At 44.1% G+C, this 25,603-nt stretch overlaps 1 protein-coding gene across 3 annotated transcripts; it reads left to right on the forward strand.

Annotated features, from left to right (window-relative positions):
• The first annotated feature begins 2,826 nt into the window (after positions 1-2,826).
• On the forward strand, positions 2,827-17,900 carry LOC138171396 (zinc finger protein 184-like). Of its 3 annotated transcripts, XR_011170872.1 has the most exons (6): positions 3,050-3,515; positions 5,564-5,634; positions 8,323-8,449; positions 9,799-9,894; positions 11,805-16,003; positions 16,639-17,900. XR_011170872.1 is itself a non-coding variant. In XM_069100871.1 (5 exons), exons 2-5 carry the CDS (start codon positions 5,599-5,601, stop codon positions 13,712-13,714), a joined length of 2,169 nt encoding a protein of 722 aa, XP_068956972.1. In that variant the 5' UTR covers positions 2,827-2,974; positions 5,564-5,598; the 3' UTR covers positions 13,715-17,900. The 3 variants fall into 3 exon arrangements, 2 of the variants coding, with proteins under 2 accessions (XP_068956972.1, XP_068956971.1); XM_069100871.1 differs by lacking the exon at positions 3,050-3,515 and adding an exon at positions 2,827-2,974 and having other exon boundaries at positions 11,805-17,900; XM_069100870.1 differs by having other exon boundaries at positions 11,805-17,900.
• Positions 17,901-25,603: the final 7,703 nt, after the last annotated feature.

The following is a 25,603-nucleotide window of genomic DNA, read 5'->3' on the forward strand; positions in this document are numbered from 1 at the left end:
CGTAGTTACATTAAAAGTGCATGTCCCTTGGGCGGCCAGGTGGCTCAGCAAGTAAGAGCACCAGCTCCAGTGTTAGGATGACCTGGGGATCAAATCCGGGCTCAGATACTTAGCACCACACCCAGAAATAACTGGCTGTGTAACCTTGAGCAAGTTACTTAACCCTGATTGCTTTAAAAAAAAAAAAAAAAGAGGAAGAAAAGTGCATGTCCCTTTAAACACTGGCCCCACCTTAACTCCTCCCTAATCCCACCCATACTCACCCAGTTAGCATAATTGGCACGGGTTCTACTATGGATTATTCTAGAAAAACCTTAATTCTACCCCTTTGAGGTTGCAGGTCCCCTAAAGACCCTTGGCGGCTGTAAAGGGTACAATAAACTTTTACAACTCTGACTCCAAGTTGGCTTGGGCTGAATTCTTTCCAGACTGAATCTCAGGCTTTCTGGTCTTAGATAAGATCAGAGTTCCTGCTGAACCTTTTGTGAGCCATCCCTCCTCACTTCCATTTTCTTCTGTTTGAGTGGGAGGATAAGGACTTGGCTCCTTCCCATGCATGGCCAGAGGAGCAGAGCCCTCTTGGCCCTCTTCCCCTTGCTCCCTTGTGGGCTATGAAGGACTCGTCTGGCAAGCCTGGTGTGTCTGGGACAGTTATCGATCAATCTGGAACCTCTTCAGAAATAATTGTGTGTCATATCTCAGATTATTGTTAATGACTTTAATCTCATATTGATGGGATCACTTTTGATAAGGAGGTTTTCTTCTGAGCTAGAAATTTCCCCTCCTGCTTCCCCATTAACGTCCTTCAGGCAAAATGGCATCTTTATTGAGATTCCAGAGACTGGGCAGCACCAGAAGTCCCTGAGAATGCTGGCCCTCAGCAGGTCTGCGGCGTAGGTGGCTTATTAATGGTGTTAATAGGGAGATAATCAGAGTAACAACTAGTTTAGCTCTTTAACTTTTGCAAAGTGCTTCACAAATACCTTTCATCCTCACAAAGACCTTGTGAGGTGGGTTCTAGATCAGAGAGAGCTGGGGCCCTGCTGAGGACCGCACAGAAGTGCTAAGTGTCTGAGCTAAGGCTGCAGCCCAAGCCCTTTCTGCTTCATCCAGTGCCCCATACTCCAGGCTTGTTTGATCTAAGCCACAGACCTGGGCCACGTAAGGATAAACACGTCTCTTCATCAGGTTATCCCCTCATGTCTTTGTAAGCTCCTTTGAGGGAGGAATAATTGCCATAGAAAGTACCAGAGTGCCTAGGTATCTTAAAAGAGCTCAAGCATCTGGATCTGATGAACTCTAGCAGGGACTGTTAACCCTTTTCTGTCCTGTACCCCTTTGGCAGTCTGGTGAAGCCACGGACCCACTTCTCAGAATAATGAGTCCTGGACACAGAGTCAGGAAGATCTGAGTTCAAATCCCATCCAACATAGATATTGGCTGTGTGACCCTGAGTAAGCCACTTAACTTCTGCCTGCCTCAGTTTTTTCAATGTAAAATGGGCATAATAGTGACACCTGCTTTCTAGGGCTTTAGTGAGGGTAAAATAAGGTAATATGCACAGAGTGCTTTGCAAACTTTACAGCATTATGTAAATTTTAGCTCCTATAGTTATAAAATAAAAGAGAATTACAGTTACCAAAATGGGACCTTTGGTTAAAAATACAACCTCCAGGACCAAAGAACTTTCAAATGTAATTAGGAGACACTGTCCTTGATCTTTGGGAGGTCATTAGGAAAAGGAACTGTATGTGCCACCACAAGACTGGGCATGGGCAATTGTCCCAGGCCGCAAAACTAGCCATACAATGGATTCTGAAAACTGGGTGGAAGCCGAGCTTGCCTTCCCATCCAGATTCTAGAATGTGGTGTTAAAGGGGGTGATTCACGCTAACACCAGCAGTGGTGATCCCTGCCAGCACGGCCGGAACAAGTCCCGTCAGAGCGCAGGCTGTCCTTTGACAGGTCCTCACGGTGGCCGGTCCGGACAGCTTCTCTTGGTCCTGAGGGGCCGGCAGATCGCGCCTGGGGGGCGTGGTGGGGATGGCACCAGCGGCTCTGGTCTGCCCCTCGGGGGGCACACGGGGTCTTCACGCCAAGCCTGCTTAGCACCGCTGCACGCGTCTAAAACTGTTTGGAGGCGGCCGGACTGCCCAGGGGGTCTGTCACGTGAGCCAGAGGGAATCCCGGACAGTCCCTTAGACCTCAGGGCTCCCCCCAAAGGGTTCCCCCTCTTCCCAGCCGGGCTGCGCTGCCTCCCAAGGTCCTGGACACGGCGCCTGCTCCGCCGCGACGCTCCGGACCCCCGGGGTGCTGTGGCCGGCCGCTGATATAGCCTGTCGGCCCGCGCCTGACCCCCTCCGGGGAGGCGGGAGGTCCTTGAGAGCAGACTGATCTAGACTGTGCAGTACACAGCTGGCACTTAATAAATGCGCGTTCCTTCGGAAGCACGCATATGCATAGTCAGTGCACAGATGCGGAGCAGGGAAGGCCCTCAGGGTCGGGGTGCTGGGAAGGCTTCGTGCACGCGGCTGGGCTGGAGCCTGGTCTGGGGGAAGTGGAGCTCGGTGAGCTAGGGCTGAAAAAGGAGCCAGGAGCAGAGGCAGGCAGACACGGGATGGGGGCGGGGAAGGCCCTCGAAGCCACGTGGAGGACGCAGTAGGTGGTCTCCCTGTCCCTAGGGATGTGGCCTCCAGAAACCCGAAGGCATGGTCTACGAGCACAATGCGCATGCTCATAAATATGGAGCCCTTGAACTAGGTTTCCCAAAAGGCTTTGCCGGCCAAAAGGAAGTGACTTATTCATGGACCCGCCCATTCCGTTTTACATAACTTCCTTTCCTGGCCCCCTTGTTGGCACCGGAAGTCGGACACTTCCGGATCTCGCATCGCTCTGGACTATTTGGACTCCTCTCCGGCCTCTCCGTGGTGCGGGCTCCGGGACGGACTAAGGGCCGACCCCGCTGGAGAGCAAGGTAGGTCCCAGCACGGCCTCGGGAGCCATGTTTCCCGGTCTTCCTCCCGCTATACGGAGTGGCGTGAGGGGTGGAGGGGAAAGGCAGGTGGGGCGGGGTGCCTGCGGCCCTCGGCTGGTCTCCTCTGCCATTGGATAGCGCGGGGGGCGGGCTAAACGCCTTATCCAATCACAAGTGGCCGCTCTCAGCCCGGGCTACCGGGGCTCCTTTGTAACTGACGCCTGGGCAGCCTGAGTCTGCCTTCGGGTGGAGGGGAAGGAAGGAAGGAGGCCGAGCCGGGGCCACGAGGCGGCCCCCCTCTTCCGCAGTCACAAAGCACTTAGTAATGGCCTGCTGTGTACCAGACACTGGGCTAAGCGCTGGGGGTGCAGAGAAAGGCCGGAGGCAGGTCCTGCCCTGAGGAGCTCCCAGCCCAGGGGGAGAGACCGCGGGGGAACGCTCCTGTACAAAGGGTGTAGAATGAGTGAGTGCCGGCTGTGTGCACAGCGAGGGCCAGACGCCCCGCCCCCAGGAGCGCCCAGCCCTGGGGGGAAGGCAGCAGGTTGGAGAGCACGCGAGGGCCCGGAGGTGGAAGGGAAGGGGGAGCAAGTTCCCAACCTTAAAGTCATGTCTGGCCCTTTCCTACTCCTTTCCCTCTGTGGACAAATAATGACCAAGTCTTAGGAGCACAGATTTAGAGAGGGCTTTCTGCCTACAGAAGCCGGCTTCTTTCCACTGTGCCAGAAATAACATCAGTCATTTATGAAACACCTACTAAGCACAGCCAATACGCTTGAGGCAAAAGAAAAAACTCTCGCAGTCCCTGCCATCAGGTTTACATTCTGTCAAAGGGAACAGCATGTAAACATGTCGGTAAACTCAAAACTGTTTTTAGTCACGTCTAGCTCTTTGTGACCCCTTTTGGGGTTTTCTGGGCAAAGACGCTGAACTGGTTTGCCCTTTCAATTTACAGAGGAGGAAACTGAGGCAAACAGGGTCACATGGCTAGTAAGCGTCTGAGGCTGAACTCAGGCCTTCCTGACTCCAGGCCCAGTGCTCTAGCCACTGCCCCACCTAGCTCCTAGCTGCCCAAACTCAGAATAGCTTATAAGTACATACATTGGACATGGGAGGCTGAAGCTGGTGGATCCCTTGAGTTTGGGAGTTCTGGGCTGCAGGAGAACGACAGCAGAACTGGAGGTCAGTATTGGTGCGGTAGAGGGCCATGGCGCTGCCCCAGGAGGGGTGAGCCTGCCCAGCCAGAAAAATGAAGCCATGCCAGTCAGTTTGGGGATGGGACCTGAGAGTGGCCACTGGCCTTTCACACTGGGCAAGCAAGGAAGAGCTCATCTCAAGATTAAAGACATAAAGGTTTTGTTCTAAAAGTAACTATGAGATATTTGTAGGAGAAGGAGGGGAGGGGATTACTGGAGACCCCTTGTAGGAGGTGGCTGAGCTTGGAAGGAAGCGCCAGATGCTGTGAAGCCCAGGTAGGGATTGGTCCCAGAAGGAACCACCAGAACGTCTTTAGACAGGATTGATGTGGTTGTCCCTGTGCTTTAGAAAGCTCACTGTGCCAATTGTTTGGCGCATGGGGCAGAGAAGGAGAGATGGAGCCAGGAAATAGGTGATTGCTGTGTCCCCCAGAAGTGATGAAGGTTTGAAGTAGGGCGGGGCTGCTGTCTCTGCTGCCACATTAGGATCTAGATTTAGCAGTGGGTGGGCATGCAGGTGGGGGGAGGGCTGGCGTCCCATGGTGCCCGGGGAAGGGCCTCCACGGCATCTCTCCCTTTGGTCTTCTCCTGTCTTCTCCCCAAGTTTCTGTGGCCTGTGTGGAGCCTCTCATCCTGTGCTGTTCTGCAAGGCTCCCTCCCACCTGCTCTGCTGCTCCTCTTTTATCCCCTCCCCCTGAGGGCCAGGCGGGAAGCTCCCTCCCCTACTCCCAAGTGTTCTGAGCACTCAGCCTTTCCTACAAGGCTGGTCTCCTCCAGGCCATCTAGAATTTATTTCCATTATAATGCTTTACCTGTCTAAGCTGTAGCCAGGGCTTGTCAGGTGTGACTTCTGAAGCATACCCAGAGAGCTTCGCAATTTCAGACCCGAGGGCTCCCTCTTCCCGAACTAGATGTTGGGGGCCACTGGGTGGCACAGTGGACAGAGCACGAGGACCAGAGTTCAGCTGTGGCCTCAGACCCTTGGCACTTATTGCGTGACCCTGGGCAACTCACTTAACCCTGATTGCACACACTCACATTCTGCTGGACACTCCTGGCTGTCTGTCTCTGGCCCCCACTGGTCAGCGCTCTCCGTCCATGGGCTGTCTGGTGCCTACTTGGTGCATCCTGTTGCTCTACAAAAAGATGAGTTTTTTGAAACCAGGACCTGGTTCATCTCAGTCCTTGGCTTCCCGGTGCCCAGATCAGTGCCTTGCACACAGTAGGTGCTTACAGGTTGAGTTGTTATGGAATTGAGTTAAATTCTGGGAGCAGCTCCCTCCCCCCTGCCCCAGGTCTGTGCCTCAGCGGCTCAGTGTGTGGGCTCTCCCAGGTCCGAGGTGTGGGCGCTTCCAGGAGGGCTCAGCGCTGCTTACCATCTCTCTTTTCTCCTTAGCTCCAGCTTCTGAGAAGTCTGCTCAGGTGAACACCATGGCTCCTGTGCTCCTGCCTTCCGGGGATCTACAAGTATGTGCCGGTTTCCTGCTTCTTGAAGTAACACCTTAGGTCTTATACTTCTAAAACCCAATAAACTTGGCCTTTCAAAAAATCAGAGGTTTAGTCCAACCCCCCGTATTTTATTGTGTTTCCTTCTTTAAAAAATTATTTTAGAATATGTTTTGGGTTTTTTGAGCATCACCGTCAATTCCCAGCATCTCCCTTTCCCTCCACCCCCATCCTTCATTCTGAGAGAGCCAGTTAAAGCCCAGCAGTCAGAGCCTTGGTGAGCCTGGCCATGTGTGCCGTCTTCTGTGGGGATCCTCAGGAATCATGGTTTGTCACTGATTAGTCTGGGTTCTGAAGTCTCTCAGCATTGTTTTCCTTTATGTTCTTAGAATGCATTGTTATTATTATGTATATTAATTCTGCTTTCTTCACTCTTCTTAAGTTCGTAGAATTCTGCCCCCATTTGTTCTAGATTCCTTACGGTCACAGGATCAAACAATGACAAAGCATTGGTTAAACATACTAGGCACCAGGCACAGTGCTAAACACTGAAGACACAGATGGTCTTAGGTCCCTGCCCTCAAGGAGCTGACATTCGAATAGGGAGAGACAGCACTGAGAGGGGAGGGTAAAAGGGGAGAAAGAGGGACACAGGATGTTTGGAAATGGCTCAAAAAGGATGAGGAGGCCTGGTTGTGATCCAGAGAAGGCCGAAGCCCCATGGTGCAGAGCCCATGTCTCTAGTGGGAAGGGTTTGAGGAAGATAGTGGGAGGCCAGGTGGTGTGGTTAGAAATGGTTCGGAAGTGAATGGGACCTAAGCAGCTGTGGCCAAAAGAGAACCCCAACCAAAGCACACTGGCCTAGCGATGGTAATGCCCTTTAAGTGCTCCAAGATAACTGTCGGGGCCCTGCTACCCCACAAGTCTTCTCCAGAATAAACATCTCCATTCCTTCGGCTGATCTTCATACAACCTGTACTCCCAGGCATTCCCCTCTGGTGGTCTGTCTCAGAGCGTCATTCAGCTTATTATCGTTTTGCTAAATGTGGCGCTGCGGGTGTGGTCTCAGCAGAGCAGGAGACTGGGCCTGTACCTTCCTCTTGTCTCTTCCGTCACACTCTGGAGGGGTCAGTTCAGGCTCCCATCAGTTCTGCCTCAGCAGGTCCTCAAAATTGTGGAGATCTGTATAGAGAACGGAATCCCCCTTGTTGGCGCTTCCGCCTTTCTGTGGATGGAATTCTCATTTAGGCAGGTCAACAAGGTACTGGCTTCTTTGCTTTTAACTGCTGGATAGGTGGAGCTGTTCTCCATGCTCTGTCACCCTTCAGTGCCCAGTTCATCATGTCTTTCCCAAACTCCACATCTGGTTCCGTCCCCACCTGCCCCCCCAGTGGCTTGGCTTAGTTGGACCACTCCCTAAGCTTTCTGTGGACTTGCTTTTCTCTCTGTAGCTTCTCTCTGTTATATGTGGTGGTCTTTTTCCATACCTTTCACTGGGATTTTTAAAGAGTTTATGTTTAAAAAGTGGTCTTGCCTTTTGTTATTCTGTTTCTCCAGAAAATAAAATTGTTGCCCCTTACTCAATTTACAGGCTTGTGTAACAGTGCTTGTTAAGGACACATGTGTGATGCATAGTGTGAGCAGTACCCCTCAGATGGCCACAAGGACAAATACCCACTGGGCCCTCCACCCACAGCCTGCTGTCACCTAATTCTTTATCTCCCCCCATGGTAGGTTCTGGGAACCATACCTTGGAAATTACTAAAAGTACAAAACTATCCAGCTCAAGCCCCTACGTCAGAGGAACTAGGGACATATCTTCACTCAGGTTTTCTTTTCTCCTTTCATCTCCAACACTGAATTGATTGGCATTAACAAACATCGCTGTTACCAGCCATGAGGTGTATTAACAGAAAGAGAAAAACAGTTAACAGCCATGGAGGGAGGTGGAGCCAGACTCTTCTGTGCCCTGTGAAAGCTGGGAAAGAAGCCTCTGATTAAATAAAAGGTTCTCTTGCCTGCTGGTTGTTGAACATCAGCCAGAGCAGTGGGAGATTAAAAGATCCTTCAGAGGAACTGGGGTTTTTTAGTCCTGGAGAAAGGAAGATCACAACCTCCAGATACTTAAATGGCAGTCATTTAAAAGGGGTACCTGAGTGGTATAGTAAATAGAACACTGGGTTGGAATCTGGATTCAAGTCCAACCTCAGACACTTCCTAGCTGTGTGACCCTGGGCAAGTCACTTAACCCTGCTTGCCTCAGTTTCCTCATCTGTAAAATGAGCTGGAGAAGGACATGGCCAACCACTGCAGTATCTCTGCCAAGAAAAGCCCACATGGGGTCACGGAGAGTGGACATGACTGAACAACAACCGCAGCATACGGAGGGATTGGGCTCGTCATGTCTGGTCCCTAGAGACAGACCTGGGAAGAGCCAGGGGAGCTACTGAGAGAGAGTTAGGTTCAGTGGAAAAATGAAATCCCTAAAAACTGGAGCTGTCTGAAAGTACAGTGGGCAGCTTTGTATGTGTCTTCCCAGAAGGCTTCAGGCTGGACTTTGGGGGATTCTTTGGTTTGGGTTGGACTTGGCCTCTGAGGGTCCTTCTCCATATTAGATTGAGTGATTCTGTTAAAAACCAGCTGTGCTCATCCTCCCATGTCCATATGAAAAGGGAACCTGCATGTGCAGAACTATATTTGCCATTTCAGGAATTGGTGACATTCAAGGATGTGGCTGTGGAATTCACTGCGGAGGAGTGGGGGCACCTGCACTCTTTTCAGAAAGCACTGTACAGGGACGTAATGCTGGAGAACTACCGGAATCTGGTCTGCCTGGGTAAGCATGTGTCCCCCTTGGCTTCATATTCTCCCCATTCCCTATTAGTAGCTAGCATTTACACAGCACTATTTGTATAGGTTTTCAAAGTGCTTAACAAATACTATCTCATTTGACCCTGGGAGATAGGAGCTGTTACCCCTGTTTTTACAGATGAGGGAACCTAAGGCAAGCAGATGTGAAGTAACTCCTCCAGGGTCGCACAAGTAGTGTCTGAGGCTAGATGAGAACTCATGTTTTGGGGGCAGTGAGTGTAGCGGCAAGTACCCCAGTGTCCCCAGGGTGTCTGCCAACACAGGTTCTTAGATCTGCTTTGTTAAAGGAAAGCAACTCAAAATGGGTTAACAAGCTTACTTTAATCAGTCAAATATGTATTGTTTACCTAGTTCTGGGGAAAAAGGTCAGCACCCCGAACTTCAGAATATACAGACAGAATTATCAAGACAAAAACAGATCAAGTAGACAGATTTCCAAACTGTCCAACCATTACATCCATACCCAGTCAACATCTGGGTTTTTCAAAGCCGGGGGACTCTCAACAACAGCTTCCCAGAGTTTCATCTGATCAAATCACAGAACACTTCTCAAAGTGAGCCCCAAAACAAAGCCTCAAATCAGGGCTTATATAGCCTTTTCCTGGGTCAGAGAATGTAACAATCTTATTGACTCACTGGCCAATCAAGAACTATCTACTGAAAAACAAGCCTCCCACCCCAGGCTCCAGGTGCACTTTAGCCTAGGGGCAGGGAAGATCTTTAAATTTGCATTTCCATTACAGCGAGGTGGCACAGTGAATAGAGCACCAGCCCTGGAGTCCAGGAGGACCTGAGTTCAAATCCAATCTCAGACACCTAACACTTACTAGCAGTGTAACCTTGGGCAAGTCACTTAACCCCAATTGCCCTGTCTTCCCCCACTCCAAAAAGAAAAAAAAAAAGAAAGCGGGTTTTCCTGACTTCAGGCAGTGCTCTATGCACTCTGGCACCCCATTACATGCTGTGGTGTTCTCTAGTAAAGGGTATTATCTTGCAGAAAACAGGTATGGTTCATTCTTTTGTGAACACAGGATAGGAAACTGGTGAATGTGCTTTGGTGGGTGGCAGCTTGGGCACCTCCTTGGGCAGCTCCTGCCTCTTACTCTGTGATCTGGGAGCTCCAGGATTCTTCCCTTGAAGATATGAAATGTGCCTTTCATCTGAGCCCTGTCCTTTCCCTCCTAGTGAAGAGCATCGCACCTTACAAGGTCCTTGTGTCATTCTCTAGACCTTCCTAAACTAGCCTTTTGTCTCCAAAGAGATGGTGGTCACATCCGGAGCAGAACCTAACGCATTTCCTCTTTCCGCTGATAGGCCTTGCAGTTTCCAAGCCGCGGGTGATTTACCAGTTAGAGCAAGGGAAAGTACCTTGGATGCCAGAGGGTGATATCTTGAGAGCCCCCTGTCCAGGTAAGTGCGTGAGAGCCCAGTGACACCACAGCTGATCACTGAAGGGGAGAGAGGTTTAGGAACGCCCTCTGCCTGGGAGGATGAGCAGAGGCTGTCCCTGGGGAGCTGCTGTGGTGCATCCGTATCTGCACTGAAACACAAGACTTTCTGACACCCCCCCCCACACACACACACACACCCACCCCACATGACCCTCATTGCTCAGATATGAAGTGTTTGTAGGAAGTGTTAGCTTGCTCTTCTCCAGCTTACTCTGCTCTCTCAACAGTCATTCTGCCTCCCATCCGTATTCATTCAATAGCCTTTTTTTAATGTGTGCCTTAACACAAAATAGACATTTTGTGTGTATTGTCTATAAGTTATCCTATTGGCTTACATGCCACCTTCTGGTTAGTTTTTTTTTTTTTTAAGCAGTTGGGGTTAAGTAACTTGCTCAAGATTACACGGCCAGTTATTTCTGGGTGTGGTGCTGAGTGTCTGAGCCCGGGATTCGATCTCCAGGTCATCCCGACTCTGGGGCTGGTGCTCTTACTCACTGCACCACCTGGCCGCCCCTAAACAATTGGGGTTAAGTAACTTGCTCAAGGTTACACGGCCAGATGTTTCTGGGTGGGTGCCAAGTGTCTGAGCCCAGATTCGACCAATGGAGTAAATTTGAGTCCATTGAATATCTCTGCCAAGAAAAGCCCAAATGGGGTCATGGAGAGTGGATGTGACTGAACAACAACCGCAGCATATGGAGGGATTGGGCTCGTCATGTCTGGTCCCTAGAGACAGACCTGGGAAGAGCCGGGGGAGCTACCGAGAGAGAGTTAGGTTCAATGGAAAAATGAAATCCCTAAAAACTGGAGCTGTCTGAAAGTACAGTGGGTAGCTTTGTATGTGTCTTCCCAGAAGGCTTCAGGCTGGACTTTGGGGGATTCTTTGGTTTAGGTTGGACTTGGCCTCTGAGGGTCCTTCTCCATATTAGATTGAGTGATTCAATCAGGTTATCAAGTCAGGTTATCCCGACTCTGGGGCCGGTGCTCTTACTCGCTGTGCTACCTGGCTGCCCCCTGGTTAGTTTCTTAGTGAACATTTTAAAAGCATTTGCTGTAATAATGTGTTCCACATAATGTGTGAAATGTTAAGGGCTTTAAGCACCAAACTGGAGTAACTTGGATGTGATTTTAGAGAATTAAAGGGAACTCCAGGAATTTTTTGAGCAGGGGAATTAAATGGTCTGACTTGTACTTAAAAAATATCACTCTAGGGGGCGGCTAGGTGGCGCAATGAATAGAGCACCGGTCCTGGAGTCAGGAGGACCTGAGTTCAAATATGGCCTTGGACACTTAACACAAAAACTAGCCATGTGACCTTGGGCAAATCACTTAACCCTAATTGCCCTCAAAAAAAAAACAACAAAAAGAAATATCACTCTAATAGTGTGGGGTATATGGAAGGAAGATGAGAGAGACTGGTGGAATTGAAACCAGTTAAGAGAGTGTCTCCAGGTAGTCCTGGTGAGAAGTGATGAGACCCTAAACTAGAGTAGCAGCCATGAGTGGAGAGATGTATTGTGGGGGTAGAGTCAATAAGACTTCACAAGTGATTAGAGGGAGAGTTAGGTGTCTGGATGGCACTCAGGTTGGGCACCTTGGTAATTTGAAAGATAGAAGTATCCTTGACAGAAATAGGAAAGTTAGGGGAGAAATTAGATTATGGAATTCAGTTTCTCTCATTTAGAAAATGTACCTATTTCACAAGGTTGTTTTAAGGATAATTATTTTTATAAACTATTATTGACTAAACAAACATACAGCAGAATATAAGTTTGACAACAGTTTTGTTTAATGGAGGAATGAGAATACAAGCCCAAGTATTAGGTAGAAGAAACAGAAGATATTTACTTCTTTAAAATTTTCTTTTAGATTGGGATACTATACCTGAAACCACAGAGTCAGCTCCAGAGATGGATGTCTCTTCAGAAAAATCATTCCAAGAAAAATTTGCAAGGAGTAGTCTCTTTCTTTCCAAGTTTGAAGAAGCCTGGGGATGTAATGCCAACTTAGAAAAGGAGCAAGGAAGTGAGGAGAAACAGTCAAGGCAAATGAAAAACATCCCGAAGAAAGCTCCCCCAAAAGGGACAGGACATGTATATAATAAATACAATAGAGGCTTCTGTCTAGGACCAATCCTTTTCCCCCAACATAGATTATCTGTTGAAAAGAACCTTCATCAGTGTAATGTTCACAAAAAGAATTGTAGATTCTTTTCACACCTGAATAAATGTAATAGCATCTGCTCAAAGAAGACTTTTTCTAAGTTTAATGAATATGAGAAATTCTTTAGTTATAATTCAGACCTTAATGACAGCCATAGAATACATCCTGGAATGAAACCATTTGGAGGTGATGAATGTAAGAAGGCTTTCCCCAATGGCATGAACCTTCCTCAACATCAAAGAATTTCTACTGCAAAGAAGCCTAATGAATGTAATGTATGTGGAAAGGTCTTTAGTCAGAAGACAGGACTTACTCGACATCAGAGAATTCACACTGGAGAGAAACCATATGAATGTAATGAGTGTGGAAAGGCATTCAGCCGGAAGACAGGACTTACTGAACACCAAAAAATTCATAATGGAGAGAAACCTTATAAATGTAATGAATGTGGAAAGGCCTTCCGGCAGAGAATACGCCTTATTGAACATCAGAGAATCCATACAGGAGAGAAACCTTATGAATGTAAGTCATGTGGAAAGGCCTTCCGGTGGAGCTCAGAACTTACTCGTCATCAAAGAGTTCATACAGGAGTGAAACCTTATAAATGTAATGAATGTGGAAAGACCTTCTGCCGGAGGACAGGACTCACACAACACCAGAGAATTCATACTGGAGAGAAACCTTACACATGTAAAGAATGTGGGAATGCCTTCCGTCAAAGAATACGCCTTACTGAACATCAGAGAATTCATACTGGAGAGAAACCTTATGAATGTAAGGAATGTGGGAAGGCCTTCCCCAGGAGCACAGAACTGACTCAACATCAGAAAATTCATACTGGAGAAAAGCCTTATGAATGTAATCTATGTGGAAAGGCCTTCCGATGGATCACAGAACTTAATGAACATGAGAGAGTTCATACTGGAGAGAAACCTTTTCAATGTAAAGAATGTGGGAAGACCTTCCGCCAGAGAAGAAGTCTTATTCAGCACCAGAGAATTCACACTGGAGAGAAACCTTATAATTGTAATGAATGTGGAAAGGCCTTTCGATGGAGCACAGACCTTACTGAACATCAGAGGATTCATACTGGAGAGAAACCTTATACATGTAAAGAATGTGGGAAAGCCTTCCGTCAGAGAGCCCCACTTGCTCAACATCAGAGAATTCATACTGGAGAGAAACCTTATAACTGTATAGAATGTGGACAGGCTTTCCGATGGAGAACAGGACTTACTGAACATCAGAGAATTCATAGTGGAGAGAAATCTTATAATTGTAAAGAGTGTGGAAAGGTTTTCCACCAAAGAACACGTCTTGCTCAACATCAGAGAATTCATAATGGAGAAAAACCATATACATGTAATGAATGTGGGAAAGCCTTCCACCGAGGCACACATCTTACTCAACATCAAAGAATTCACACTGGAGAGAAACCTTATAAATGTAAAGAATGTGGGAAGGCCTTCCGCCATAGAACACCTCTTGCCAAACATCAGAAAATTCATACTGGAGAGAAACCTTATGAATGTAATGAATGTGGGGAATCCTTTTGCCAAAACAGAGAGCTTAGAAAACATCAGATAATTCATACTGGAGAGAAAACTCAGGAATGAGGAAAGGGCTTCCTAGATTAGCTGGTTGCTTAATCAACATGAGTGGGTTCATACTAGAGGAAACTGAATGTAAAGAATATGGGAAGTTCTTCCTTGATGATTGGATGATAGGAATCATACTGGAGAGAAACTTTGTGAATGTAATGATTTTGCATTTAAGTAGCTTCAGCAAGATGTCAGCCAAAGCACATATTCATTTAATATTAAAGAATATAAAAGGAAATCCCTATAAATGAAGCAAATTCCTGTCTCATTTCTCAGTGGCTATTCCAGACATTTTTCTCCTTAAGACCATAGGCATCTCCTTAAATCTTATGAAGACAATATACAGCATAATCTTGTTTAGCTCATAGCAAAGGTATTTATTAAGATAACTGGTAAGAACAGTAGCTATAAAACCCTCCAGCAATCTAGGGTGCACTCACAAAACTACAGAACGTTTGTGGGAAGAGTGACTGCAAACTTGGAGTTTAATAGGAGTGAGGCATACATATAAGGAAACACATGTGGCCAAAGCCACTCATGCCCCTTGTATAGCAAAGACTCCTTTCCTTTTGATTTTTTTTTTGGAGGGGCAAAGGCAAAGCAATTTGGGTTAAGTGACTTGCCCAAGGTCACACAGCTAGTAAGTGTGTCAAGTGTCTGAGGTCGGATTTGAACTCGGGTCTTCCTGACTCCAGGGCTGGTGTTCTATTCACTGCACCACCAGCTGCCCTTTCCTTTTAGACACCTTTCCATAGCTCAAATCTTGATTGCCAAGACCAGTATGATATATTCTTTACTGAGAAAATTATGGCAGTTTTATAGTTGTTCACTCCCTTAACTCCCAGTCTTCCAAAGTGCCCACAGCTATCACTCCAAACTGTTTTCCAGTCATAGAAAAATGTGTACACTTTGCTAAGACTAAATCTTTGACCTATGTTCTCAATCTTATCCTTTCTTTACTATTCCAGAACTTTATGATAGTACACATCCACTCACAATCTCTCTGTCTCTCTCACACACACACACACACACATCTTCAATCTTTTTACCTTCTATTGGCTCTCTAGCTATGCACAAACATACCAATTCTCCCAGTACCAAAAGAGAAACAAAGCCATCGTTTTCATGCACCTATACTTTTTCTCCAGTTGCCATCCTATATATCTTCTACTCCCAAACTTTTGAACATTTTCTTATATACATTGTCCCTGATTCCTCTTCACCATAACCATCTCTACAATGCCTTGCAGTCTGCTTTTTTTCCCAACCTCTCTTAAAAGTCTTCTTGGACTTCCTAATCACAATATTCAAAATAACCTTTCCTTCTGAAGTCTTAAGACATTATTGTTTGCTAACCTCTTTTTGCATACTCTCTCCTTGTCTTCTGAAACATTGCACTTACTTGATTCTCATATGATTTTATATGCTGGGTTTCTTTCCCTTTACTGGTTATTTTTATGTCCCCTAGCCCTTTAAGGGGGATGTTCCCCCAAGGTTTTACCCTTGGCTTCATTTACTTTTACTACTCTCCCCACTGGGTCTCTCATTGGACTTCCATTTGGGGGAAGGGCCTAGACCATCCATTCCTCATTCTCTAGTCTTCACCACAATTTCTCCAAGTTGGCATCTCCTTCCCATCCGCCCACTTTTCAGCTTTTTTTTTCCCACCTCTTCTATATGTTATCTTCCTACATTAGGATGTAAGCTCATAGCCAGGGACCTTTTCTGTCTGCTGTGCTTGTATCCTTAGGGTTTAGCACATACTGCCTGGCTCATAGTAAGTAATAAATGCTTGTTGGCTGACTGAGAAAAAGATTGTCAAAAATGTGTCAGGGGCCAAAGTGGGAAAAATACAGCATAGAGAAGGAATGACTTAAGCAAAAACTTGTTCTCCCCAGCTTCAGTTTTACAGAAAACCTTCAGCAGCTTCAGCTTTATTTGGACTTTCTTAGAAGAGAGTAGCAAACACTTCAAAGAGGCAAATTTAGGCTTGATGTTAGGAAAGGCTTCCTAACGATTCAAATCATGAAGAATGGCTTCCTTAACAAGTAGTGACCTTCCTCTCCTTGAAGGTCTCCTATAAGCACAGTCTAGATCACGGCTTCTTAAACTTTTTCCACTCTTGACCCCTTCTCAGGTTTCAGCAGCATTCATTGGCTTTGCATGACGTGACATGTTCAGTGTAAAGTGAGCACGCTTTGTGTTCAGAACCAAGGTTGTAGTGACATCGCACAATTCAGCAGGGGCAGTCACTGCCAGAAACACCTTGGATTCATCATGCATTTGATTTCGAATTAATTTTTGGTTGTTGCACATTCAGAAGCCTTTTCTTGTGAAATTTTTTGTGACCCCATATGGGGTTGAGACCATAGTTTAAGAAGCGCTTTTCTAGATGACACATTTGTCAAGTGTGTGAAAGCAGGAGCTCCTCTTCACCCATAAGTTGGATTAGGTGGCTGCTGAAAGCCTTTTCTGTCTAATTCAAATCAAATTCAGGAATTATTTCTACATCAGTAAGAAATTTTCTGTTAAAATATAACCATTTTTTTTTTTTTAGTAATGTAATTCAGTGGCATATCTGGTGCCTCCCTCTTCTAAACTTGAAGAAAGTACTTATGATGCATAGATATGAAGCTCCTATGTAGTGTACAAATCTGGACCTCATTCATTATTCTTTTTTTTTTTTTTAAGCAATTGGGGTTAAGTAACTTGCTCAAGGTTACACGGCCAGGTGTTTCTGGGTGTAGTGCTGAGTATCTGAGCCCAGATTTGGTCCCCAGGTCATCCCGACGCTGGAGCCAGTGCTCTTACTCGCTGTGCTACCTGGCCGCCCCCTCATTCATTATTCTCGATCCATGTTTCCTGTATTTTTTCTTTTTTCTTGACTTCCATCGACAGTACTTTATTTTTTATTAATATAAACATTTTAACAAAAGCAGTATGATTCTTTGGTAAATTTTTTTTGTTGAACTTAATTACAAAATGAGAAAAGGGGAAAAAAGAAAACCATTGCCATGCATGCAGCAGACCATAAGAGGGGATTCAATATAAAAAATACATATCCATTTCAAGGAAACCTATATAATAAATACTACACACTGTTTTCAGAGCCGCCCAGCTTTTCTTTGCTTCCTTGTTGATTTTTCTTTTGTTCTCTGCTGTGTACTTTTTACTTTCCCCCTCCCCCCCACCCTAAGGAAAGCTACAACACCTACATACATACACATGTACATGAATACATACATAGGTATCTAGACGTACGCATATATACACATGTACACATATATATCATAATGTGCTTTATTTTCTTCTATCATCTGTTTTTCTGAAGGTGGATAGCATAAGTCCAAGTCTTTCCCTGTTTTTCTAAATCAACCAGTTCCTTTCCTATGCCACAGCTATATTCCAACACAATCACATCCTATCTGAGAGATTGTCTATGAAAGTCCCCCACTCCCACCCTATTTTCTGCATTCCTCGGCTACGTAGGTTTTATTTATGCAAAAAAATTCATTTAAAATAATCAAATATGCAGGGTGGCTAGGTGGCACAGCGAATAGAGCACTGGCCCTGGAGTCAGGAGGACCTGAGTTTAAAAATCCAGTCTCAGACACTTAACACTTAACTAGCCTTGTGACCTTGGGCAAGTCACTTAACCCCAATTGCCCTCCAAAAAGCAAAAAAAAAAAATCAAATATGCAAAAAAATTCATTTAAAATAATTAAAATTATCCTTTTTACACTTAATGCTCTTGCCTTATAATATAGTTTAAGGTTTGATACTGCTGAATCCACTTCCTTTACATCTTTTTTCCCCTGGTTTCTTTGAAGTTTCTGACTTTTTGTTCTTCCAGATGAACTATTAATTTTTTTCTAATTCAGTAAATTAAATTTTTTTTAGTAATTTAATTGGGATGATCTTGAATTTAAAAATGAGGTAAAATTTTCATTTAAAAAATTATATTGGCTTTGCCTACCCATGAACAATAAATATTACTTCAGTTACTTAGATCTGAATTTATTTGCATAAAAAGTTTTATGTTTGTGTTCTTACACTTCCTGTGTCTATTTTGGCATGCATACACTCAGGTATTTTATACTGGTTAGGTATTTTAAAACAATATTGAATAATTATTGCTGACACATGGTGTAGTTTCTCTATTTTTCACTTTTGATTAAATCTATTTTAAGTTTAACTTTGAGATCTTGATGACTGTTGCTGCTTTTTTTACATACTAAATTCTACTCTTGCCCTTTATTTTATCTTTGTGTTTTTTAAATGCTTTTTAAAAATGTTTCCTGAAAACAACATATTGTTGAATTCAAATTTTTAGTCTGCTATCCATTTCCATTTTATGGGTAAATTCATCCTATTCACAGTCTAAGCTACAATTACTTGTGTATTTTCCTCCTTCCTGTTTTCCTCACTGTCCTCACCCTATTTTACCTATCCCTCCTCACTCCTCTGCTTTACTTCTACCTGCTATCTTGACCTCTGACTCCTTAACCTATCCAGCCTAAGAGTCCCTCCCTTTTCTCTCCCCCCACCTAACCCCCTTGCTCTTTTATTTCTTTTTGATTTTAGAAGACTTTTACCCTTCTGGATATATATGTTGTTCCGCCTTAAACCCTCTCCCGATGAGAGTAAGGTTCCCACCTTCCCCTCTTAGCTTTTTCTGTATCAGTTTTTCCTTTTATGCCTCATTTGTATAAAAGAATTACTCCTTTTTCTCTCTCCCTACACTTTAATTTTTTTTAGAATCACCCCATCGTACTCAGCTGAGCATATGCCTTTCTTTGAAACTACCCAAATTATGATGACAATCATAAGAGTACTGTTAACATTTTCACCACAAAGTAAATAATTTGACCTTATTGAATCCCTTATAATTGGTCTTTAATGTTTACCTTATATTTCTCCTGGATGTTTTATGTTGAATTTTCCCTTAAGTTCTGGGGTTTTTGTCACAAAAACCTGTAAATTTTTGAGTTTCTTAAATATCTATTTTTTCCCCCATTTAAGATTATACTTCACTTTGATGGATAAGTTATCCTTGGTTGTATCCCCAGTTCTTTCGGTCTATGGAATATAATATTCTGAGACCCATCATTCTTCAAGGTAGTAGCTGCTAGGTTTTGTGTAATCTTTATTGTAACTCCATGATATTTAAATTGTTTTTTTTTTTCTTGTTGCTTCCAATATATTCTTAATCCAGGAGCTTTGAAACTTGGCTATTCTATTCCTATAAGTTTTCCTCCTGGGATCTTTTAGGTGGTGATCTGTGGGGTTTTTCTCTTTTATACTTTGCTTTTTTGTTCTAGAACTTCAGGGCAATTTTCTTGGATAATTTTTTGTGATATTGTATCAAGATTCTTTTTTTATAGTAATTTTCAGGTAGTCAGACTTCTTAAGTTATTTCTCCTTGATCCAGATCAGTTGTTTTTCTGATGTGGTATTTCACATTCTCTTCTTTTTTTTATACTTTTGATTTTGTTTTATTAATTTCTAGGTGTCTTTGAATGTTATTAGCTTCCCCTTGCCCAATTCCAGTTTTCAAGGAGTTATTTTCTTCCTTAAGTTCTTTATTTTCTATTTTCAGTTCATTAACTTCCTTTTCATTTTTTTCTTGGATTGCTCTGAAATGGACACATAGAAAAAGAACCCAAGCCTAGTCAATTAATGAGCATCAGTTTATTAAGCTGGCCAGCGACAGTCTCCCAAGGAATCTTAGGAGAGCTGCCCTGACCATAGGGAAAGGGGGAATATTTAAAGTCAAAAACCACCAAAAATAGGTGTGGGAAACAAAGTTAGTCTGACAATGGTAGGTAAGTCTGACAATGGTAGATAAGCACATCCATTGTAGCCAGGCCTTGGTCTGGACAGTTGTATAGTCCTTGCCCTGATTTATTGTGAGACCCAGATGTCCAGGGACATTCTGACATCTTATCAGGAAGTATGGCCAGGTCTGTTTCTCACAAGACAGGGGCTCCTGGCTAAGCACGTACGAGTTCAGGAAGAATTCAGTAATTTCCAAACTTGTTACCTACAGGGGCTTAGTATATGAGGCCATGGGCATTTCAGCTCTTATCTTTTTTTCTAATTTTTCCTCCATCTCTCTTACTTGATTTTAAAAGTCCCTTTTGGGGGCGGCCAGGTAGCACAGCGAGTAAGAGCACCGGCTCCAGTGTCAGACTGACCTGGAGATCGAATCCCGGGCTCAGACACTTAGCACCCACCCAGAAACACCTGGCCGTGTAACCTTGAGCAAGTTACTTAACCCCAATTGCTTAAGGGCGGCCAGGTGGCTCAGCGAGTAAGAGCATCGGCTCCAATGTTGGGACGACCTGGAGATCGAATCCCGGGCTCAGACACTCAGCACCACACCCAGAAACACCTGGCCATGTAACCTTAACCCGGGTTGCTTAAAAAATTAAAAAAAAAAAATGTGACTTTTTGGGGCGGCTAGGTAGCACAGTGAGTAAAGCGCTGGCCCTGGAGTCGGGAGGACCCGAGTTCGGTTCCAGCCTGAATACTAGCCGTGTAACCTTGGGCAAGTTACTTAACCCCAAAATTGCCCTCCAAAAAAAGGCAAAAAAAAAAAAAGTCCCTTTTAAGTTCTTCCAAGAACTCTTTTTGTGCTTGGGAACATTTGACATTTCTAATTCAAAAAAGGAGTGGCTTTTTTAGTCCCATTATCTTCCTCTGAATATGAATGCAGATCTTCTGTATCTCCATAGTTACATAGTTCAGTTCTTTCTCTTTTATTTTTAGCAGCTATTAGTGTAAGCAAGTTGAAGTCCTGGGGTATGGGAAATGTAGCCCCAAGCCTCAGGTCCTTCTTACTGTTATTTTCTGAGGTCTCTCCCAGGAGCATCTCTATCCTAATGATTCTCACATCTGCTTAGCCAGCACTGACCTCTCTGCAGATCTTCAGCCTCACATCTCCAACTACCTATCAGACATCTTGTATTGGGTGTCCTGGAGACATTTTAAGTCCAGCATGTCCAGAACTGAGCTCATTATCTTTTCCCCCAAAACCTTCCCCATTAGCAATAAAACCCAGGAGTCACAGCTTCTCCCTTTCTCACCCCTCAGATCCAATCTGTCACCAAGGTTCATCAGTGCTATCTTTGAACAGCTTTCACATGTCCTGCTTCTCTCCTCCAATGCTGCCACCACATTGGTGCAGGCCCTGGACTACTGCCTGCTGGTTGGTCTTCCTGCCTCAAGTGTCTTCCAATGCCTATCCATCTTCCATTTATCTGACAAGTGATTTTTATAAAGCACAGGTGTGACCATGTTATACACCCCCACCCCCACCTACACCTACCTCAATAAATGCCTTAAAATCCAATTTGGCTTTTAAAGTTCTCAACCCCAGTCACCTCTGCCAGCCTTCTTACACCTTACTCTCACATATTCACCGTTCTAGTGACACTGATCTGACTGTTCCACAAGCCAGACCCTCCATCTCTCTGCTCCAGGCATTTTCCCTGGCTATCTCCCATCTCTGACCACTAGCTCTCCTCATTTCTGCCCAATGGCTTCCCTAACTTCCTTCAGGTACAAGCTAAAATCTCATCTTCAAGTTTTTCCTCAACCCCACCATCCCTCTATTAATTATCTTCGATTTATCCCATATACAGCTAAATTAGACAGTTGTTTGCACGTTCTTCCACCACTAGAGAACAAGGGATGGTTTTTTGTTTTTGACTTTCTTTGCCTCCAAGTATTTAGCACATTTCATAAATACTTATTGACTCTCATCTAGTTTGAAATATCTAGTAAGCAGTTGAAGATATAAGACTGGAAATCAGGAGACTTTACAGCTAGATAAGGAGATGTATGGATCATCAGCATAGAGGTGATCACTGAATCCATGGGAGCTGGCAAGATCACTGAGAGAGATATTATAGAGGGAACAGAGGGCCCAGGATACCATTTGGGAGGACCTTGACCTTGAGGGGGCATGACACAGGTGATGATTCAGCCCAGAGTTGGTGCCTAAAGAGGGTTTCTCAAAGTCCACATCTTGGTTAAAGAGAGAACAATATATACATTTAGAAGGGAGTAAAAGTCTTCTAAATTTATAAAGAAATAAGAGGGTGAGGGAATAGGATAAGGGAGTACAGAAGAGTGTCTAGATTAACAGGAATGGGCTAAAGAAGGGATGACATGTAAAGTCATAAAAGCCTTCTAAATTTAGATAGAAACAAGGAGGGTAAGGGAAAGGGAGGGGAAGATAAGGGAGGGATCTTTGGGAGGGGAATAGGTTAAGGAATAGGAGGGCAAGGTAGTGGGTAGACGTAGAGGAGACAGGGATAGGAAATAAGAGATACAAACATGAAGATCAGGAGTAGAATTTATTAGGGAAAAAAAAGCAGGAGTAGTAATCATAATCTCAGACAAAGTTAAAGCTAAAATAGAGTTAATCAAAAGAGAAAAATAGGGAAACTACATTATATGTCAGTCATATTAACCAATATTGTTTTAGATTATTTAAAATAACTAGACAGTATAAGGTTGGAACATTGCTGTGGTGTAGGAAATAAGTTAAAAAATATGGAAAGACTCAGACCTCTAAAGGGAGGTATTATCCACCATCTGAGAAACAGCACAGACAGTCTGGTATGGTTTTACATAAATGCATGTGAATGTATATTTCTATATATGGGGTGTATGGAAATGTGTGTGTGTGTGTATCCAAACTTAATTGTAGCCTTCTTTGAGGGGGGGAGTGGGAAGGGGGTAAAAGAACAAGGTAAAAAATACACAGAAGAGAACAAAAGAAATGACTGAGGAATCAGAGAAGACGAACGGCTCTGAACACACATGTGTAACATTCATTATATAGGCTTTCTCAAAATGGACATTTTTCGCTGTATATTTTGAATCCTCTTGTGTTCTCCTGTGCACATGGGCAATGCTTTTTTTTTTTCTTTTCTTACTGTGTATTTAAGATTAGAATAATTTAATTTAAAAAAAAAAAGAAAATACAGTTAGGCGATGGAGTGGGGACCACAAAAGATAATGAGTTCAAGTTTAGACGGGTTTAAGATGTATATGGATCATCCAATGCAATGTAGAGAAGACGGGTAGAGATGGGTCAGATGAGATAACAACCACACTATATTCTGGCAATCCATGAGGTCTCACAAAGAAGTCCTAGGGGCTTAGTCAAAACCCCAGAGGCACTCACTGGTGAAGGTTATAAGTGGCAAAGTCTCTGCAGATCAACCGCTTAAGGGCAAAAATGTTTTAAACTGGGGTCTGTGGATCCAAGATTAAAGTACCACTTAAGGTCCCAGCACAGCAATGTTGCCATTCTAGGGTCAAGCCTCAGGAACGCCTTTTCTTTTAGTTGGCCTAGAGTGGAGATTTTAGGTCTGGGAATGAAAGTCTTTAAGCATGCCAACGTCTGAAAGCTATTGCAACTTAATACATTTACAAAATGGGTATAGGTAGTCTGCTGTTTCTTTATAAGACCCTATAACTAGCTCTTATAACTCCAAGGCAGAGACTTTGGAATATATCATTCAGGTTAGAATAACTGTCCACAGATTCCACAGTAATCAGAACTTCATCATCAGTAATCACTGAGAGCATTACTTTGCTCACACTTTCCTCCTTCCTTGTCGTTAGAGATAAGCCTACTCCCCAAGAAAGCTGACTCTAATTCCTGAAGCCTTCTGTGATCTCCTCTTACTGTATTCCAGCCTCCATTCTCTCTTTTATGCATCTTGAATTTAAGCTCTATAAGCTTCTTCATATCTGCCTATAAAAATGATGAAGTCTCATCAAAACGCCAACATCAGTTCCTGATATTCTGAAGTCCAGCAGGGTGTGGAGAAGGGTGGAGGACAGTAACAGTAAGACTCCCTCCCCACACTTGAGTCCTCTGTATAGCAAAATTGCTCATGCAGCTTTACATTTACATATACCAACTTATAACTTTCTTTCTTAATAAAACATCTAAAGCTGCTGAAAATTCAAAATCTTCTTCCCAGCTATCCCCATGATATGCTCTCCATCCAGTATTCCCGTCTGGAGCTGCTGGTCCCACCCTTGTGACTTTCTCCTTATCTTGTTCAATCTCAGGCCCTCTGGGCCCTTTCAAAGCCATTTTCATGCTATATGTACCCTGACTTCCTATTTTAACCATAGCTCTGAGAACTACAATCAAATCAGTACTTCCATTTGAAGACAAGGCCATCTCGAAGGACATGGCCATCAGCTGTCCTATTACACTAGCCACCATTTTCTCTGACTTCTCTGTCCAAGACATTCCTCCCTGTCCTCTTCATATATATATGTATGAATTCACATATCTATATATGTGTGTATCTATAGATATGTTGATATATATGCTGATCTAGCATATATGTGTAATATATGCAAATAGGTGTGTATGTGCGTATATATGTATATATAGATATATGCATGTATAGTTTTCCCCATCAGACTGTAAACTCTAATGAGGACAAGGACTTGTATTTCTATCTCCAGCATTCAGCACAGTGCTGGGCAGAAAGCATGCACTTAATATTTTTCCATTCATCCCAAAGCCAATTTTCTATCAGAAGTCAATAATAGGGGCAGCCAGGTGGCTCAGCCGTAAGAGCTGAGTAAGAGCACCGGCTCCAGTGTCAGGATGACCTGGGGATCGAATCCGGGCTCAAACACTTAGCATCCACCCAGAAATAACTGGCCGTGTAACCTTGAGCAAGTTACTTAACCCCGATTGCTCATAAAAAAAGAAGTCAATAATAAATTATTACTGGTTCAGGTTCAAAGGTCACAAAATCTTTTGTGTTCCTACACACTCTTCTGCATGTGATGTTTTCTTTTTTCAGACAGAATAAAATTGTATCTATGGGGGGGGGAGGGAGGAGGAGAAAAATCTGGAACTCAAGGGATTGTGGAACTGAATGTTGTAAATTAAAAGTAAGTAATTTAATGAATTAAAAAAAATAGAAATAAAAGGAAATAAAAAATAAAGATAAAATAAAAATAGAAAAAAAAGGAGAAAAAGAATAAAATGGTATAAAGTATCCAGGGCCTAAAATTCATGTGGAGCTGGCCTGCTCTCACAGAACCTTTCCCAGATGGTCGTTTGCCCAATTCTTCTGTATTTTTTCCAAATCCTTAGTAGTAGTGGCAACACAGAAGTGGTAGGATTACCCACCTATAAGATTCAGCCAAAGACTCGGGGTCAGTCTCCTCAAACTCCTGGTAATGGTTTGGGTTTGGGTAAGTGGAAGATTGTTTCAGTGGGGAGCTGCCATGGATGCAAAGACAAGGTCATAAATTATACCTTGATATGGCTTAATCCAATCAAATACCTTTTCCATTCTTGGCCTGCAGGGCGGGATTACATACTGAAAATGTGAATGGTTTTCTATAGTTTGTTGTGCTTGTCCTTTGTTCTTGAAGAGGACCATGACAACAGGGAATGATGGCAGGACTTGCAGTTGACTTGGATTTAAGTGAGGAAGGGCTGTGCAAGGTCACCAGCCTCACTTTCTCCTACAGAGCCATCTGGGTCCAGTGGCCTGAAATTCATCAGGATGAATGGAGATAACCCAGGATACAATGGGAGACCTTGGCCCTTTTAGGCTAAGGCCTTTTCAGGTTCTCACTTCGAGTGAGCTAACACTCAGTCAGTGAATAAGTCTCTTTAATTAGTTAATCAAGGGGTGGCCCCTTTAATAAAAATTTTCAAAGAATCAAACCGGGAGTAGAAGACCCTCAGGGTGCCTGCTCAGAAGTTTACCAAAACTCTTGTGGCTCATAAATGGGTTCTTCTGAGGGAAGGGATGAAGGGTGAGAATGCTCTTGTTCTGGGTATGTTTATGTACAATTTCCACAGGAACCCCAATTTAATAAGAGTGTGTGTAAACAATG

Source organism: Petaurus breviceps, unplaced genomic scaffold, assembly GCF_028583685.1.
Source record: "Petaurus breviceps papuanus isolate PSGF00001 unplaced genomic scaffold, PetGlider_PUasm1.0 428, whole genome shotgun sequence".
NCBI lineage: Eukaryota > Metazoa > Chordata > Mammalia > Diprotodontia > Petauridae > Petaurus > Petaurus breviceps.

Excerpts from the sequence above, each read along its gene's own strand:
- LOC138171396 (XM_069100870.1), top strand. The coding sequence starts at position 3,434 with ATGAGTGAGTGCCGGCTGTGTGCACAGCGAGGGCCAGACGCCCCGCCC. Across the intron at positions 3,516-5,563 it reads CCCTGGGGGGAAGGCAGCAG|CTCCAGCTTCTGAGAAGTCT; the intron begins GTTGGAGAGCAC and ends TTTTCTCCTTAG. Across the intron at positions 9,895-11,804 it reads CTTGAGAGCCCCCTGTCCAG|ATTGGGATACTATACCTGAA; the intron begins GTAAGTGCGTGA and ends ATTTTCTTTTAG.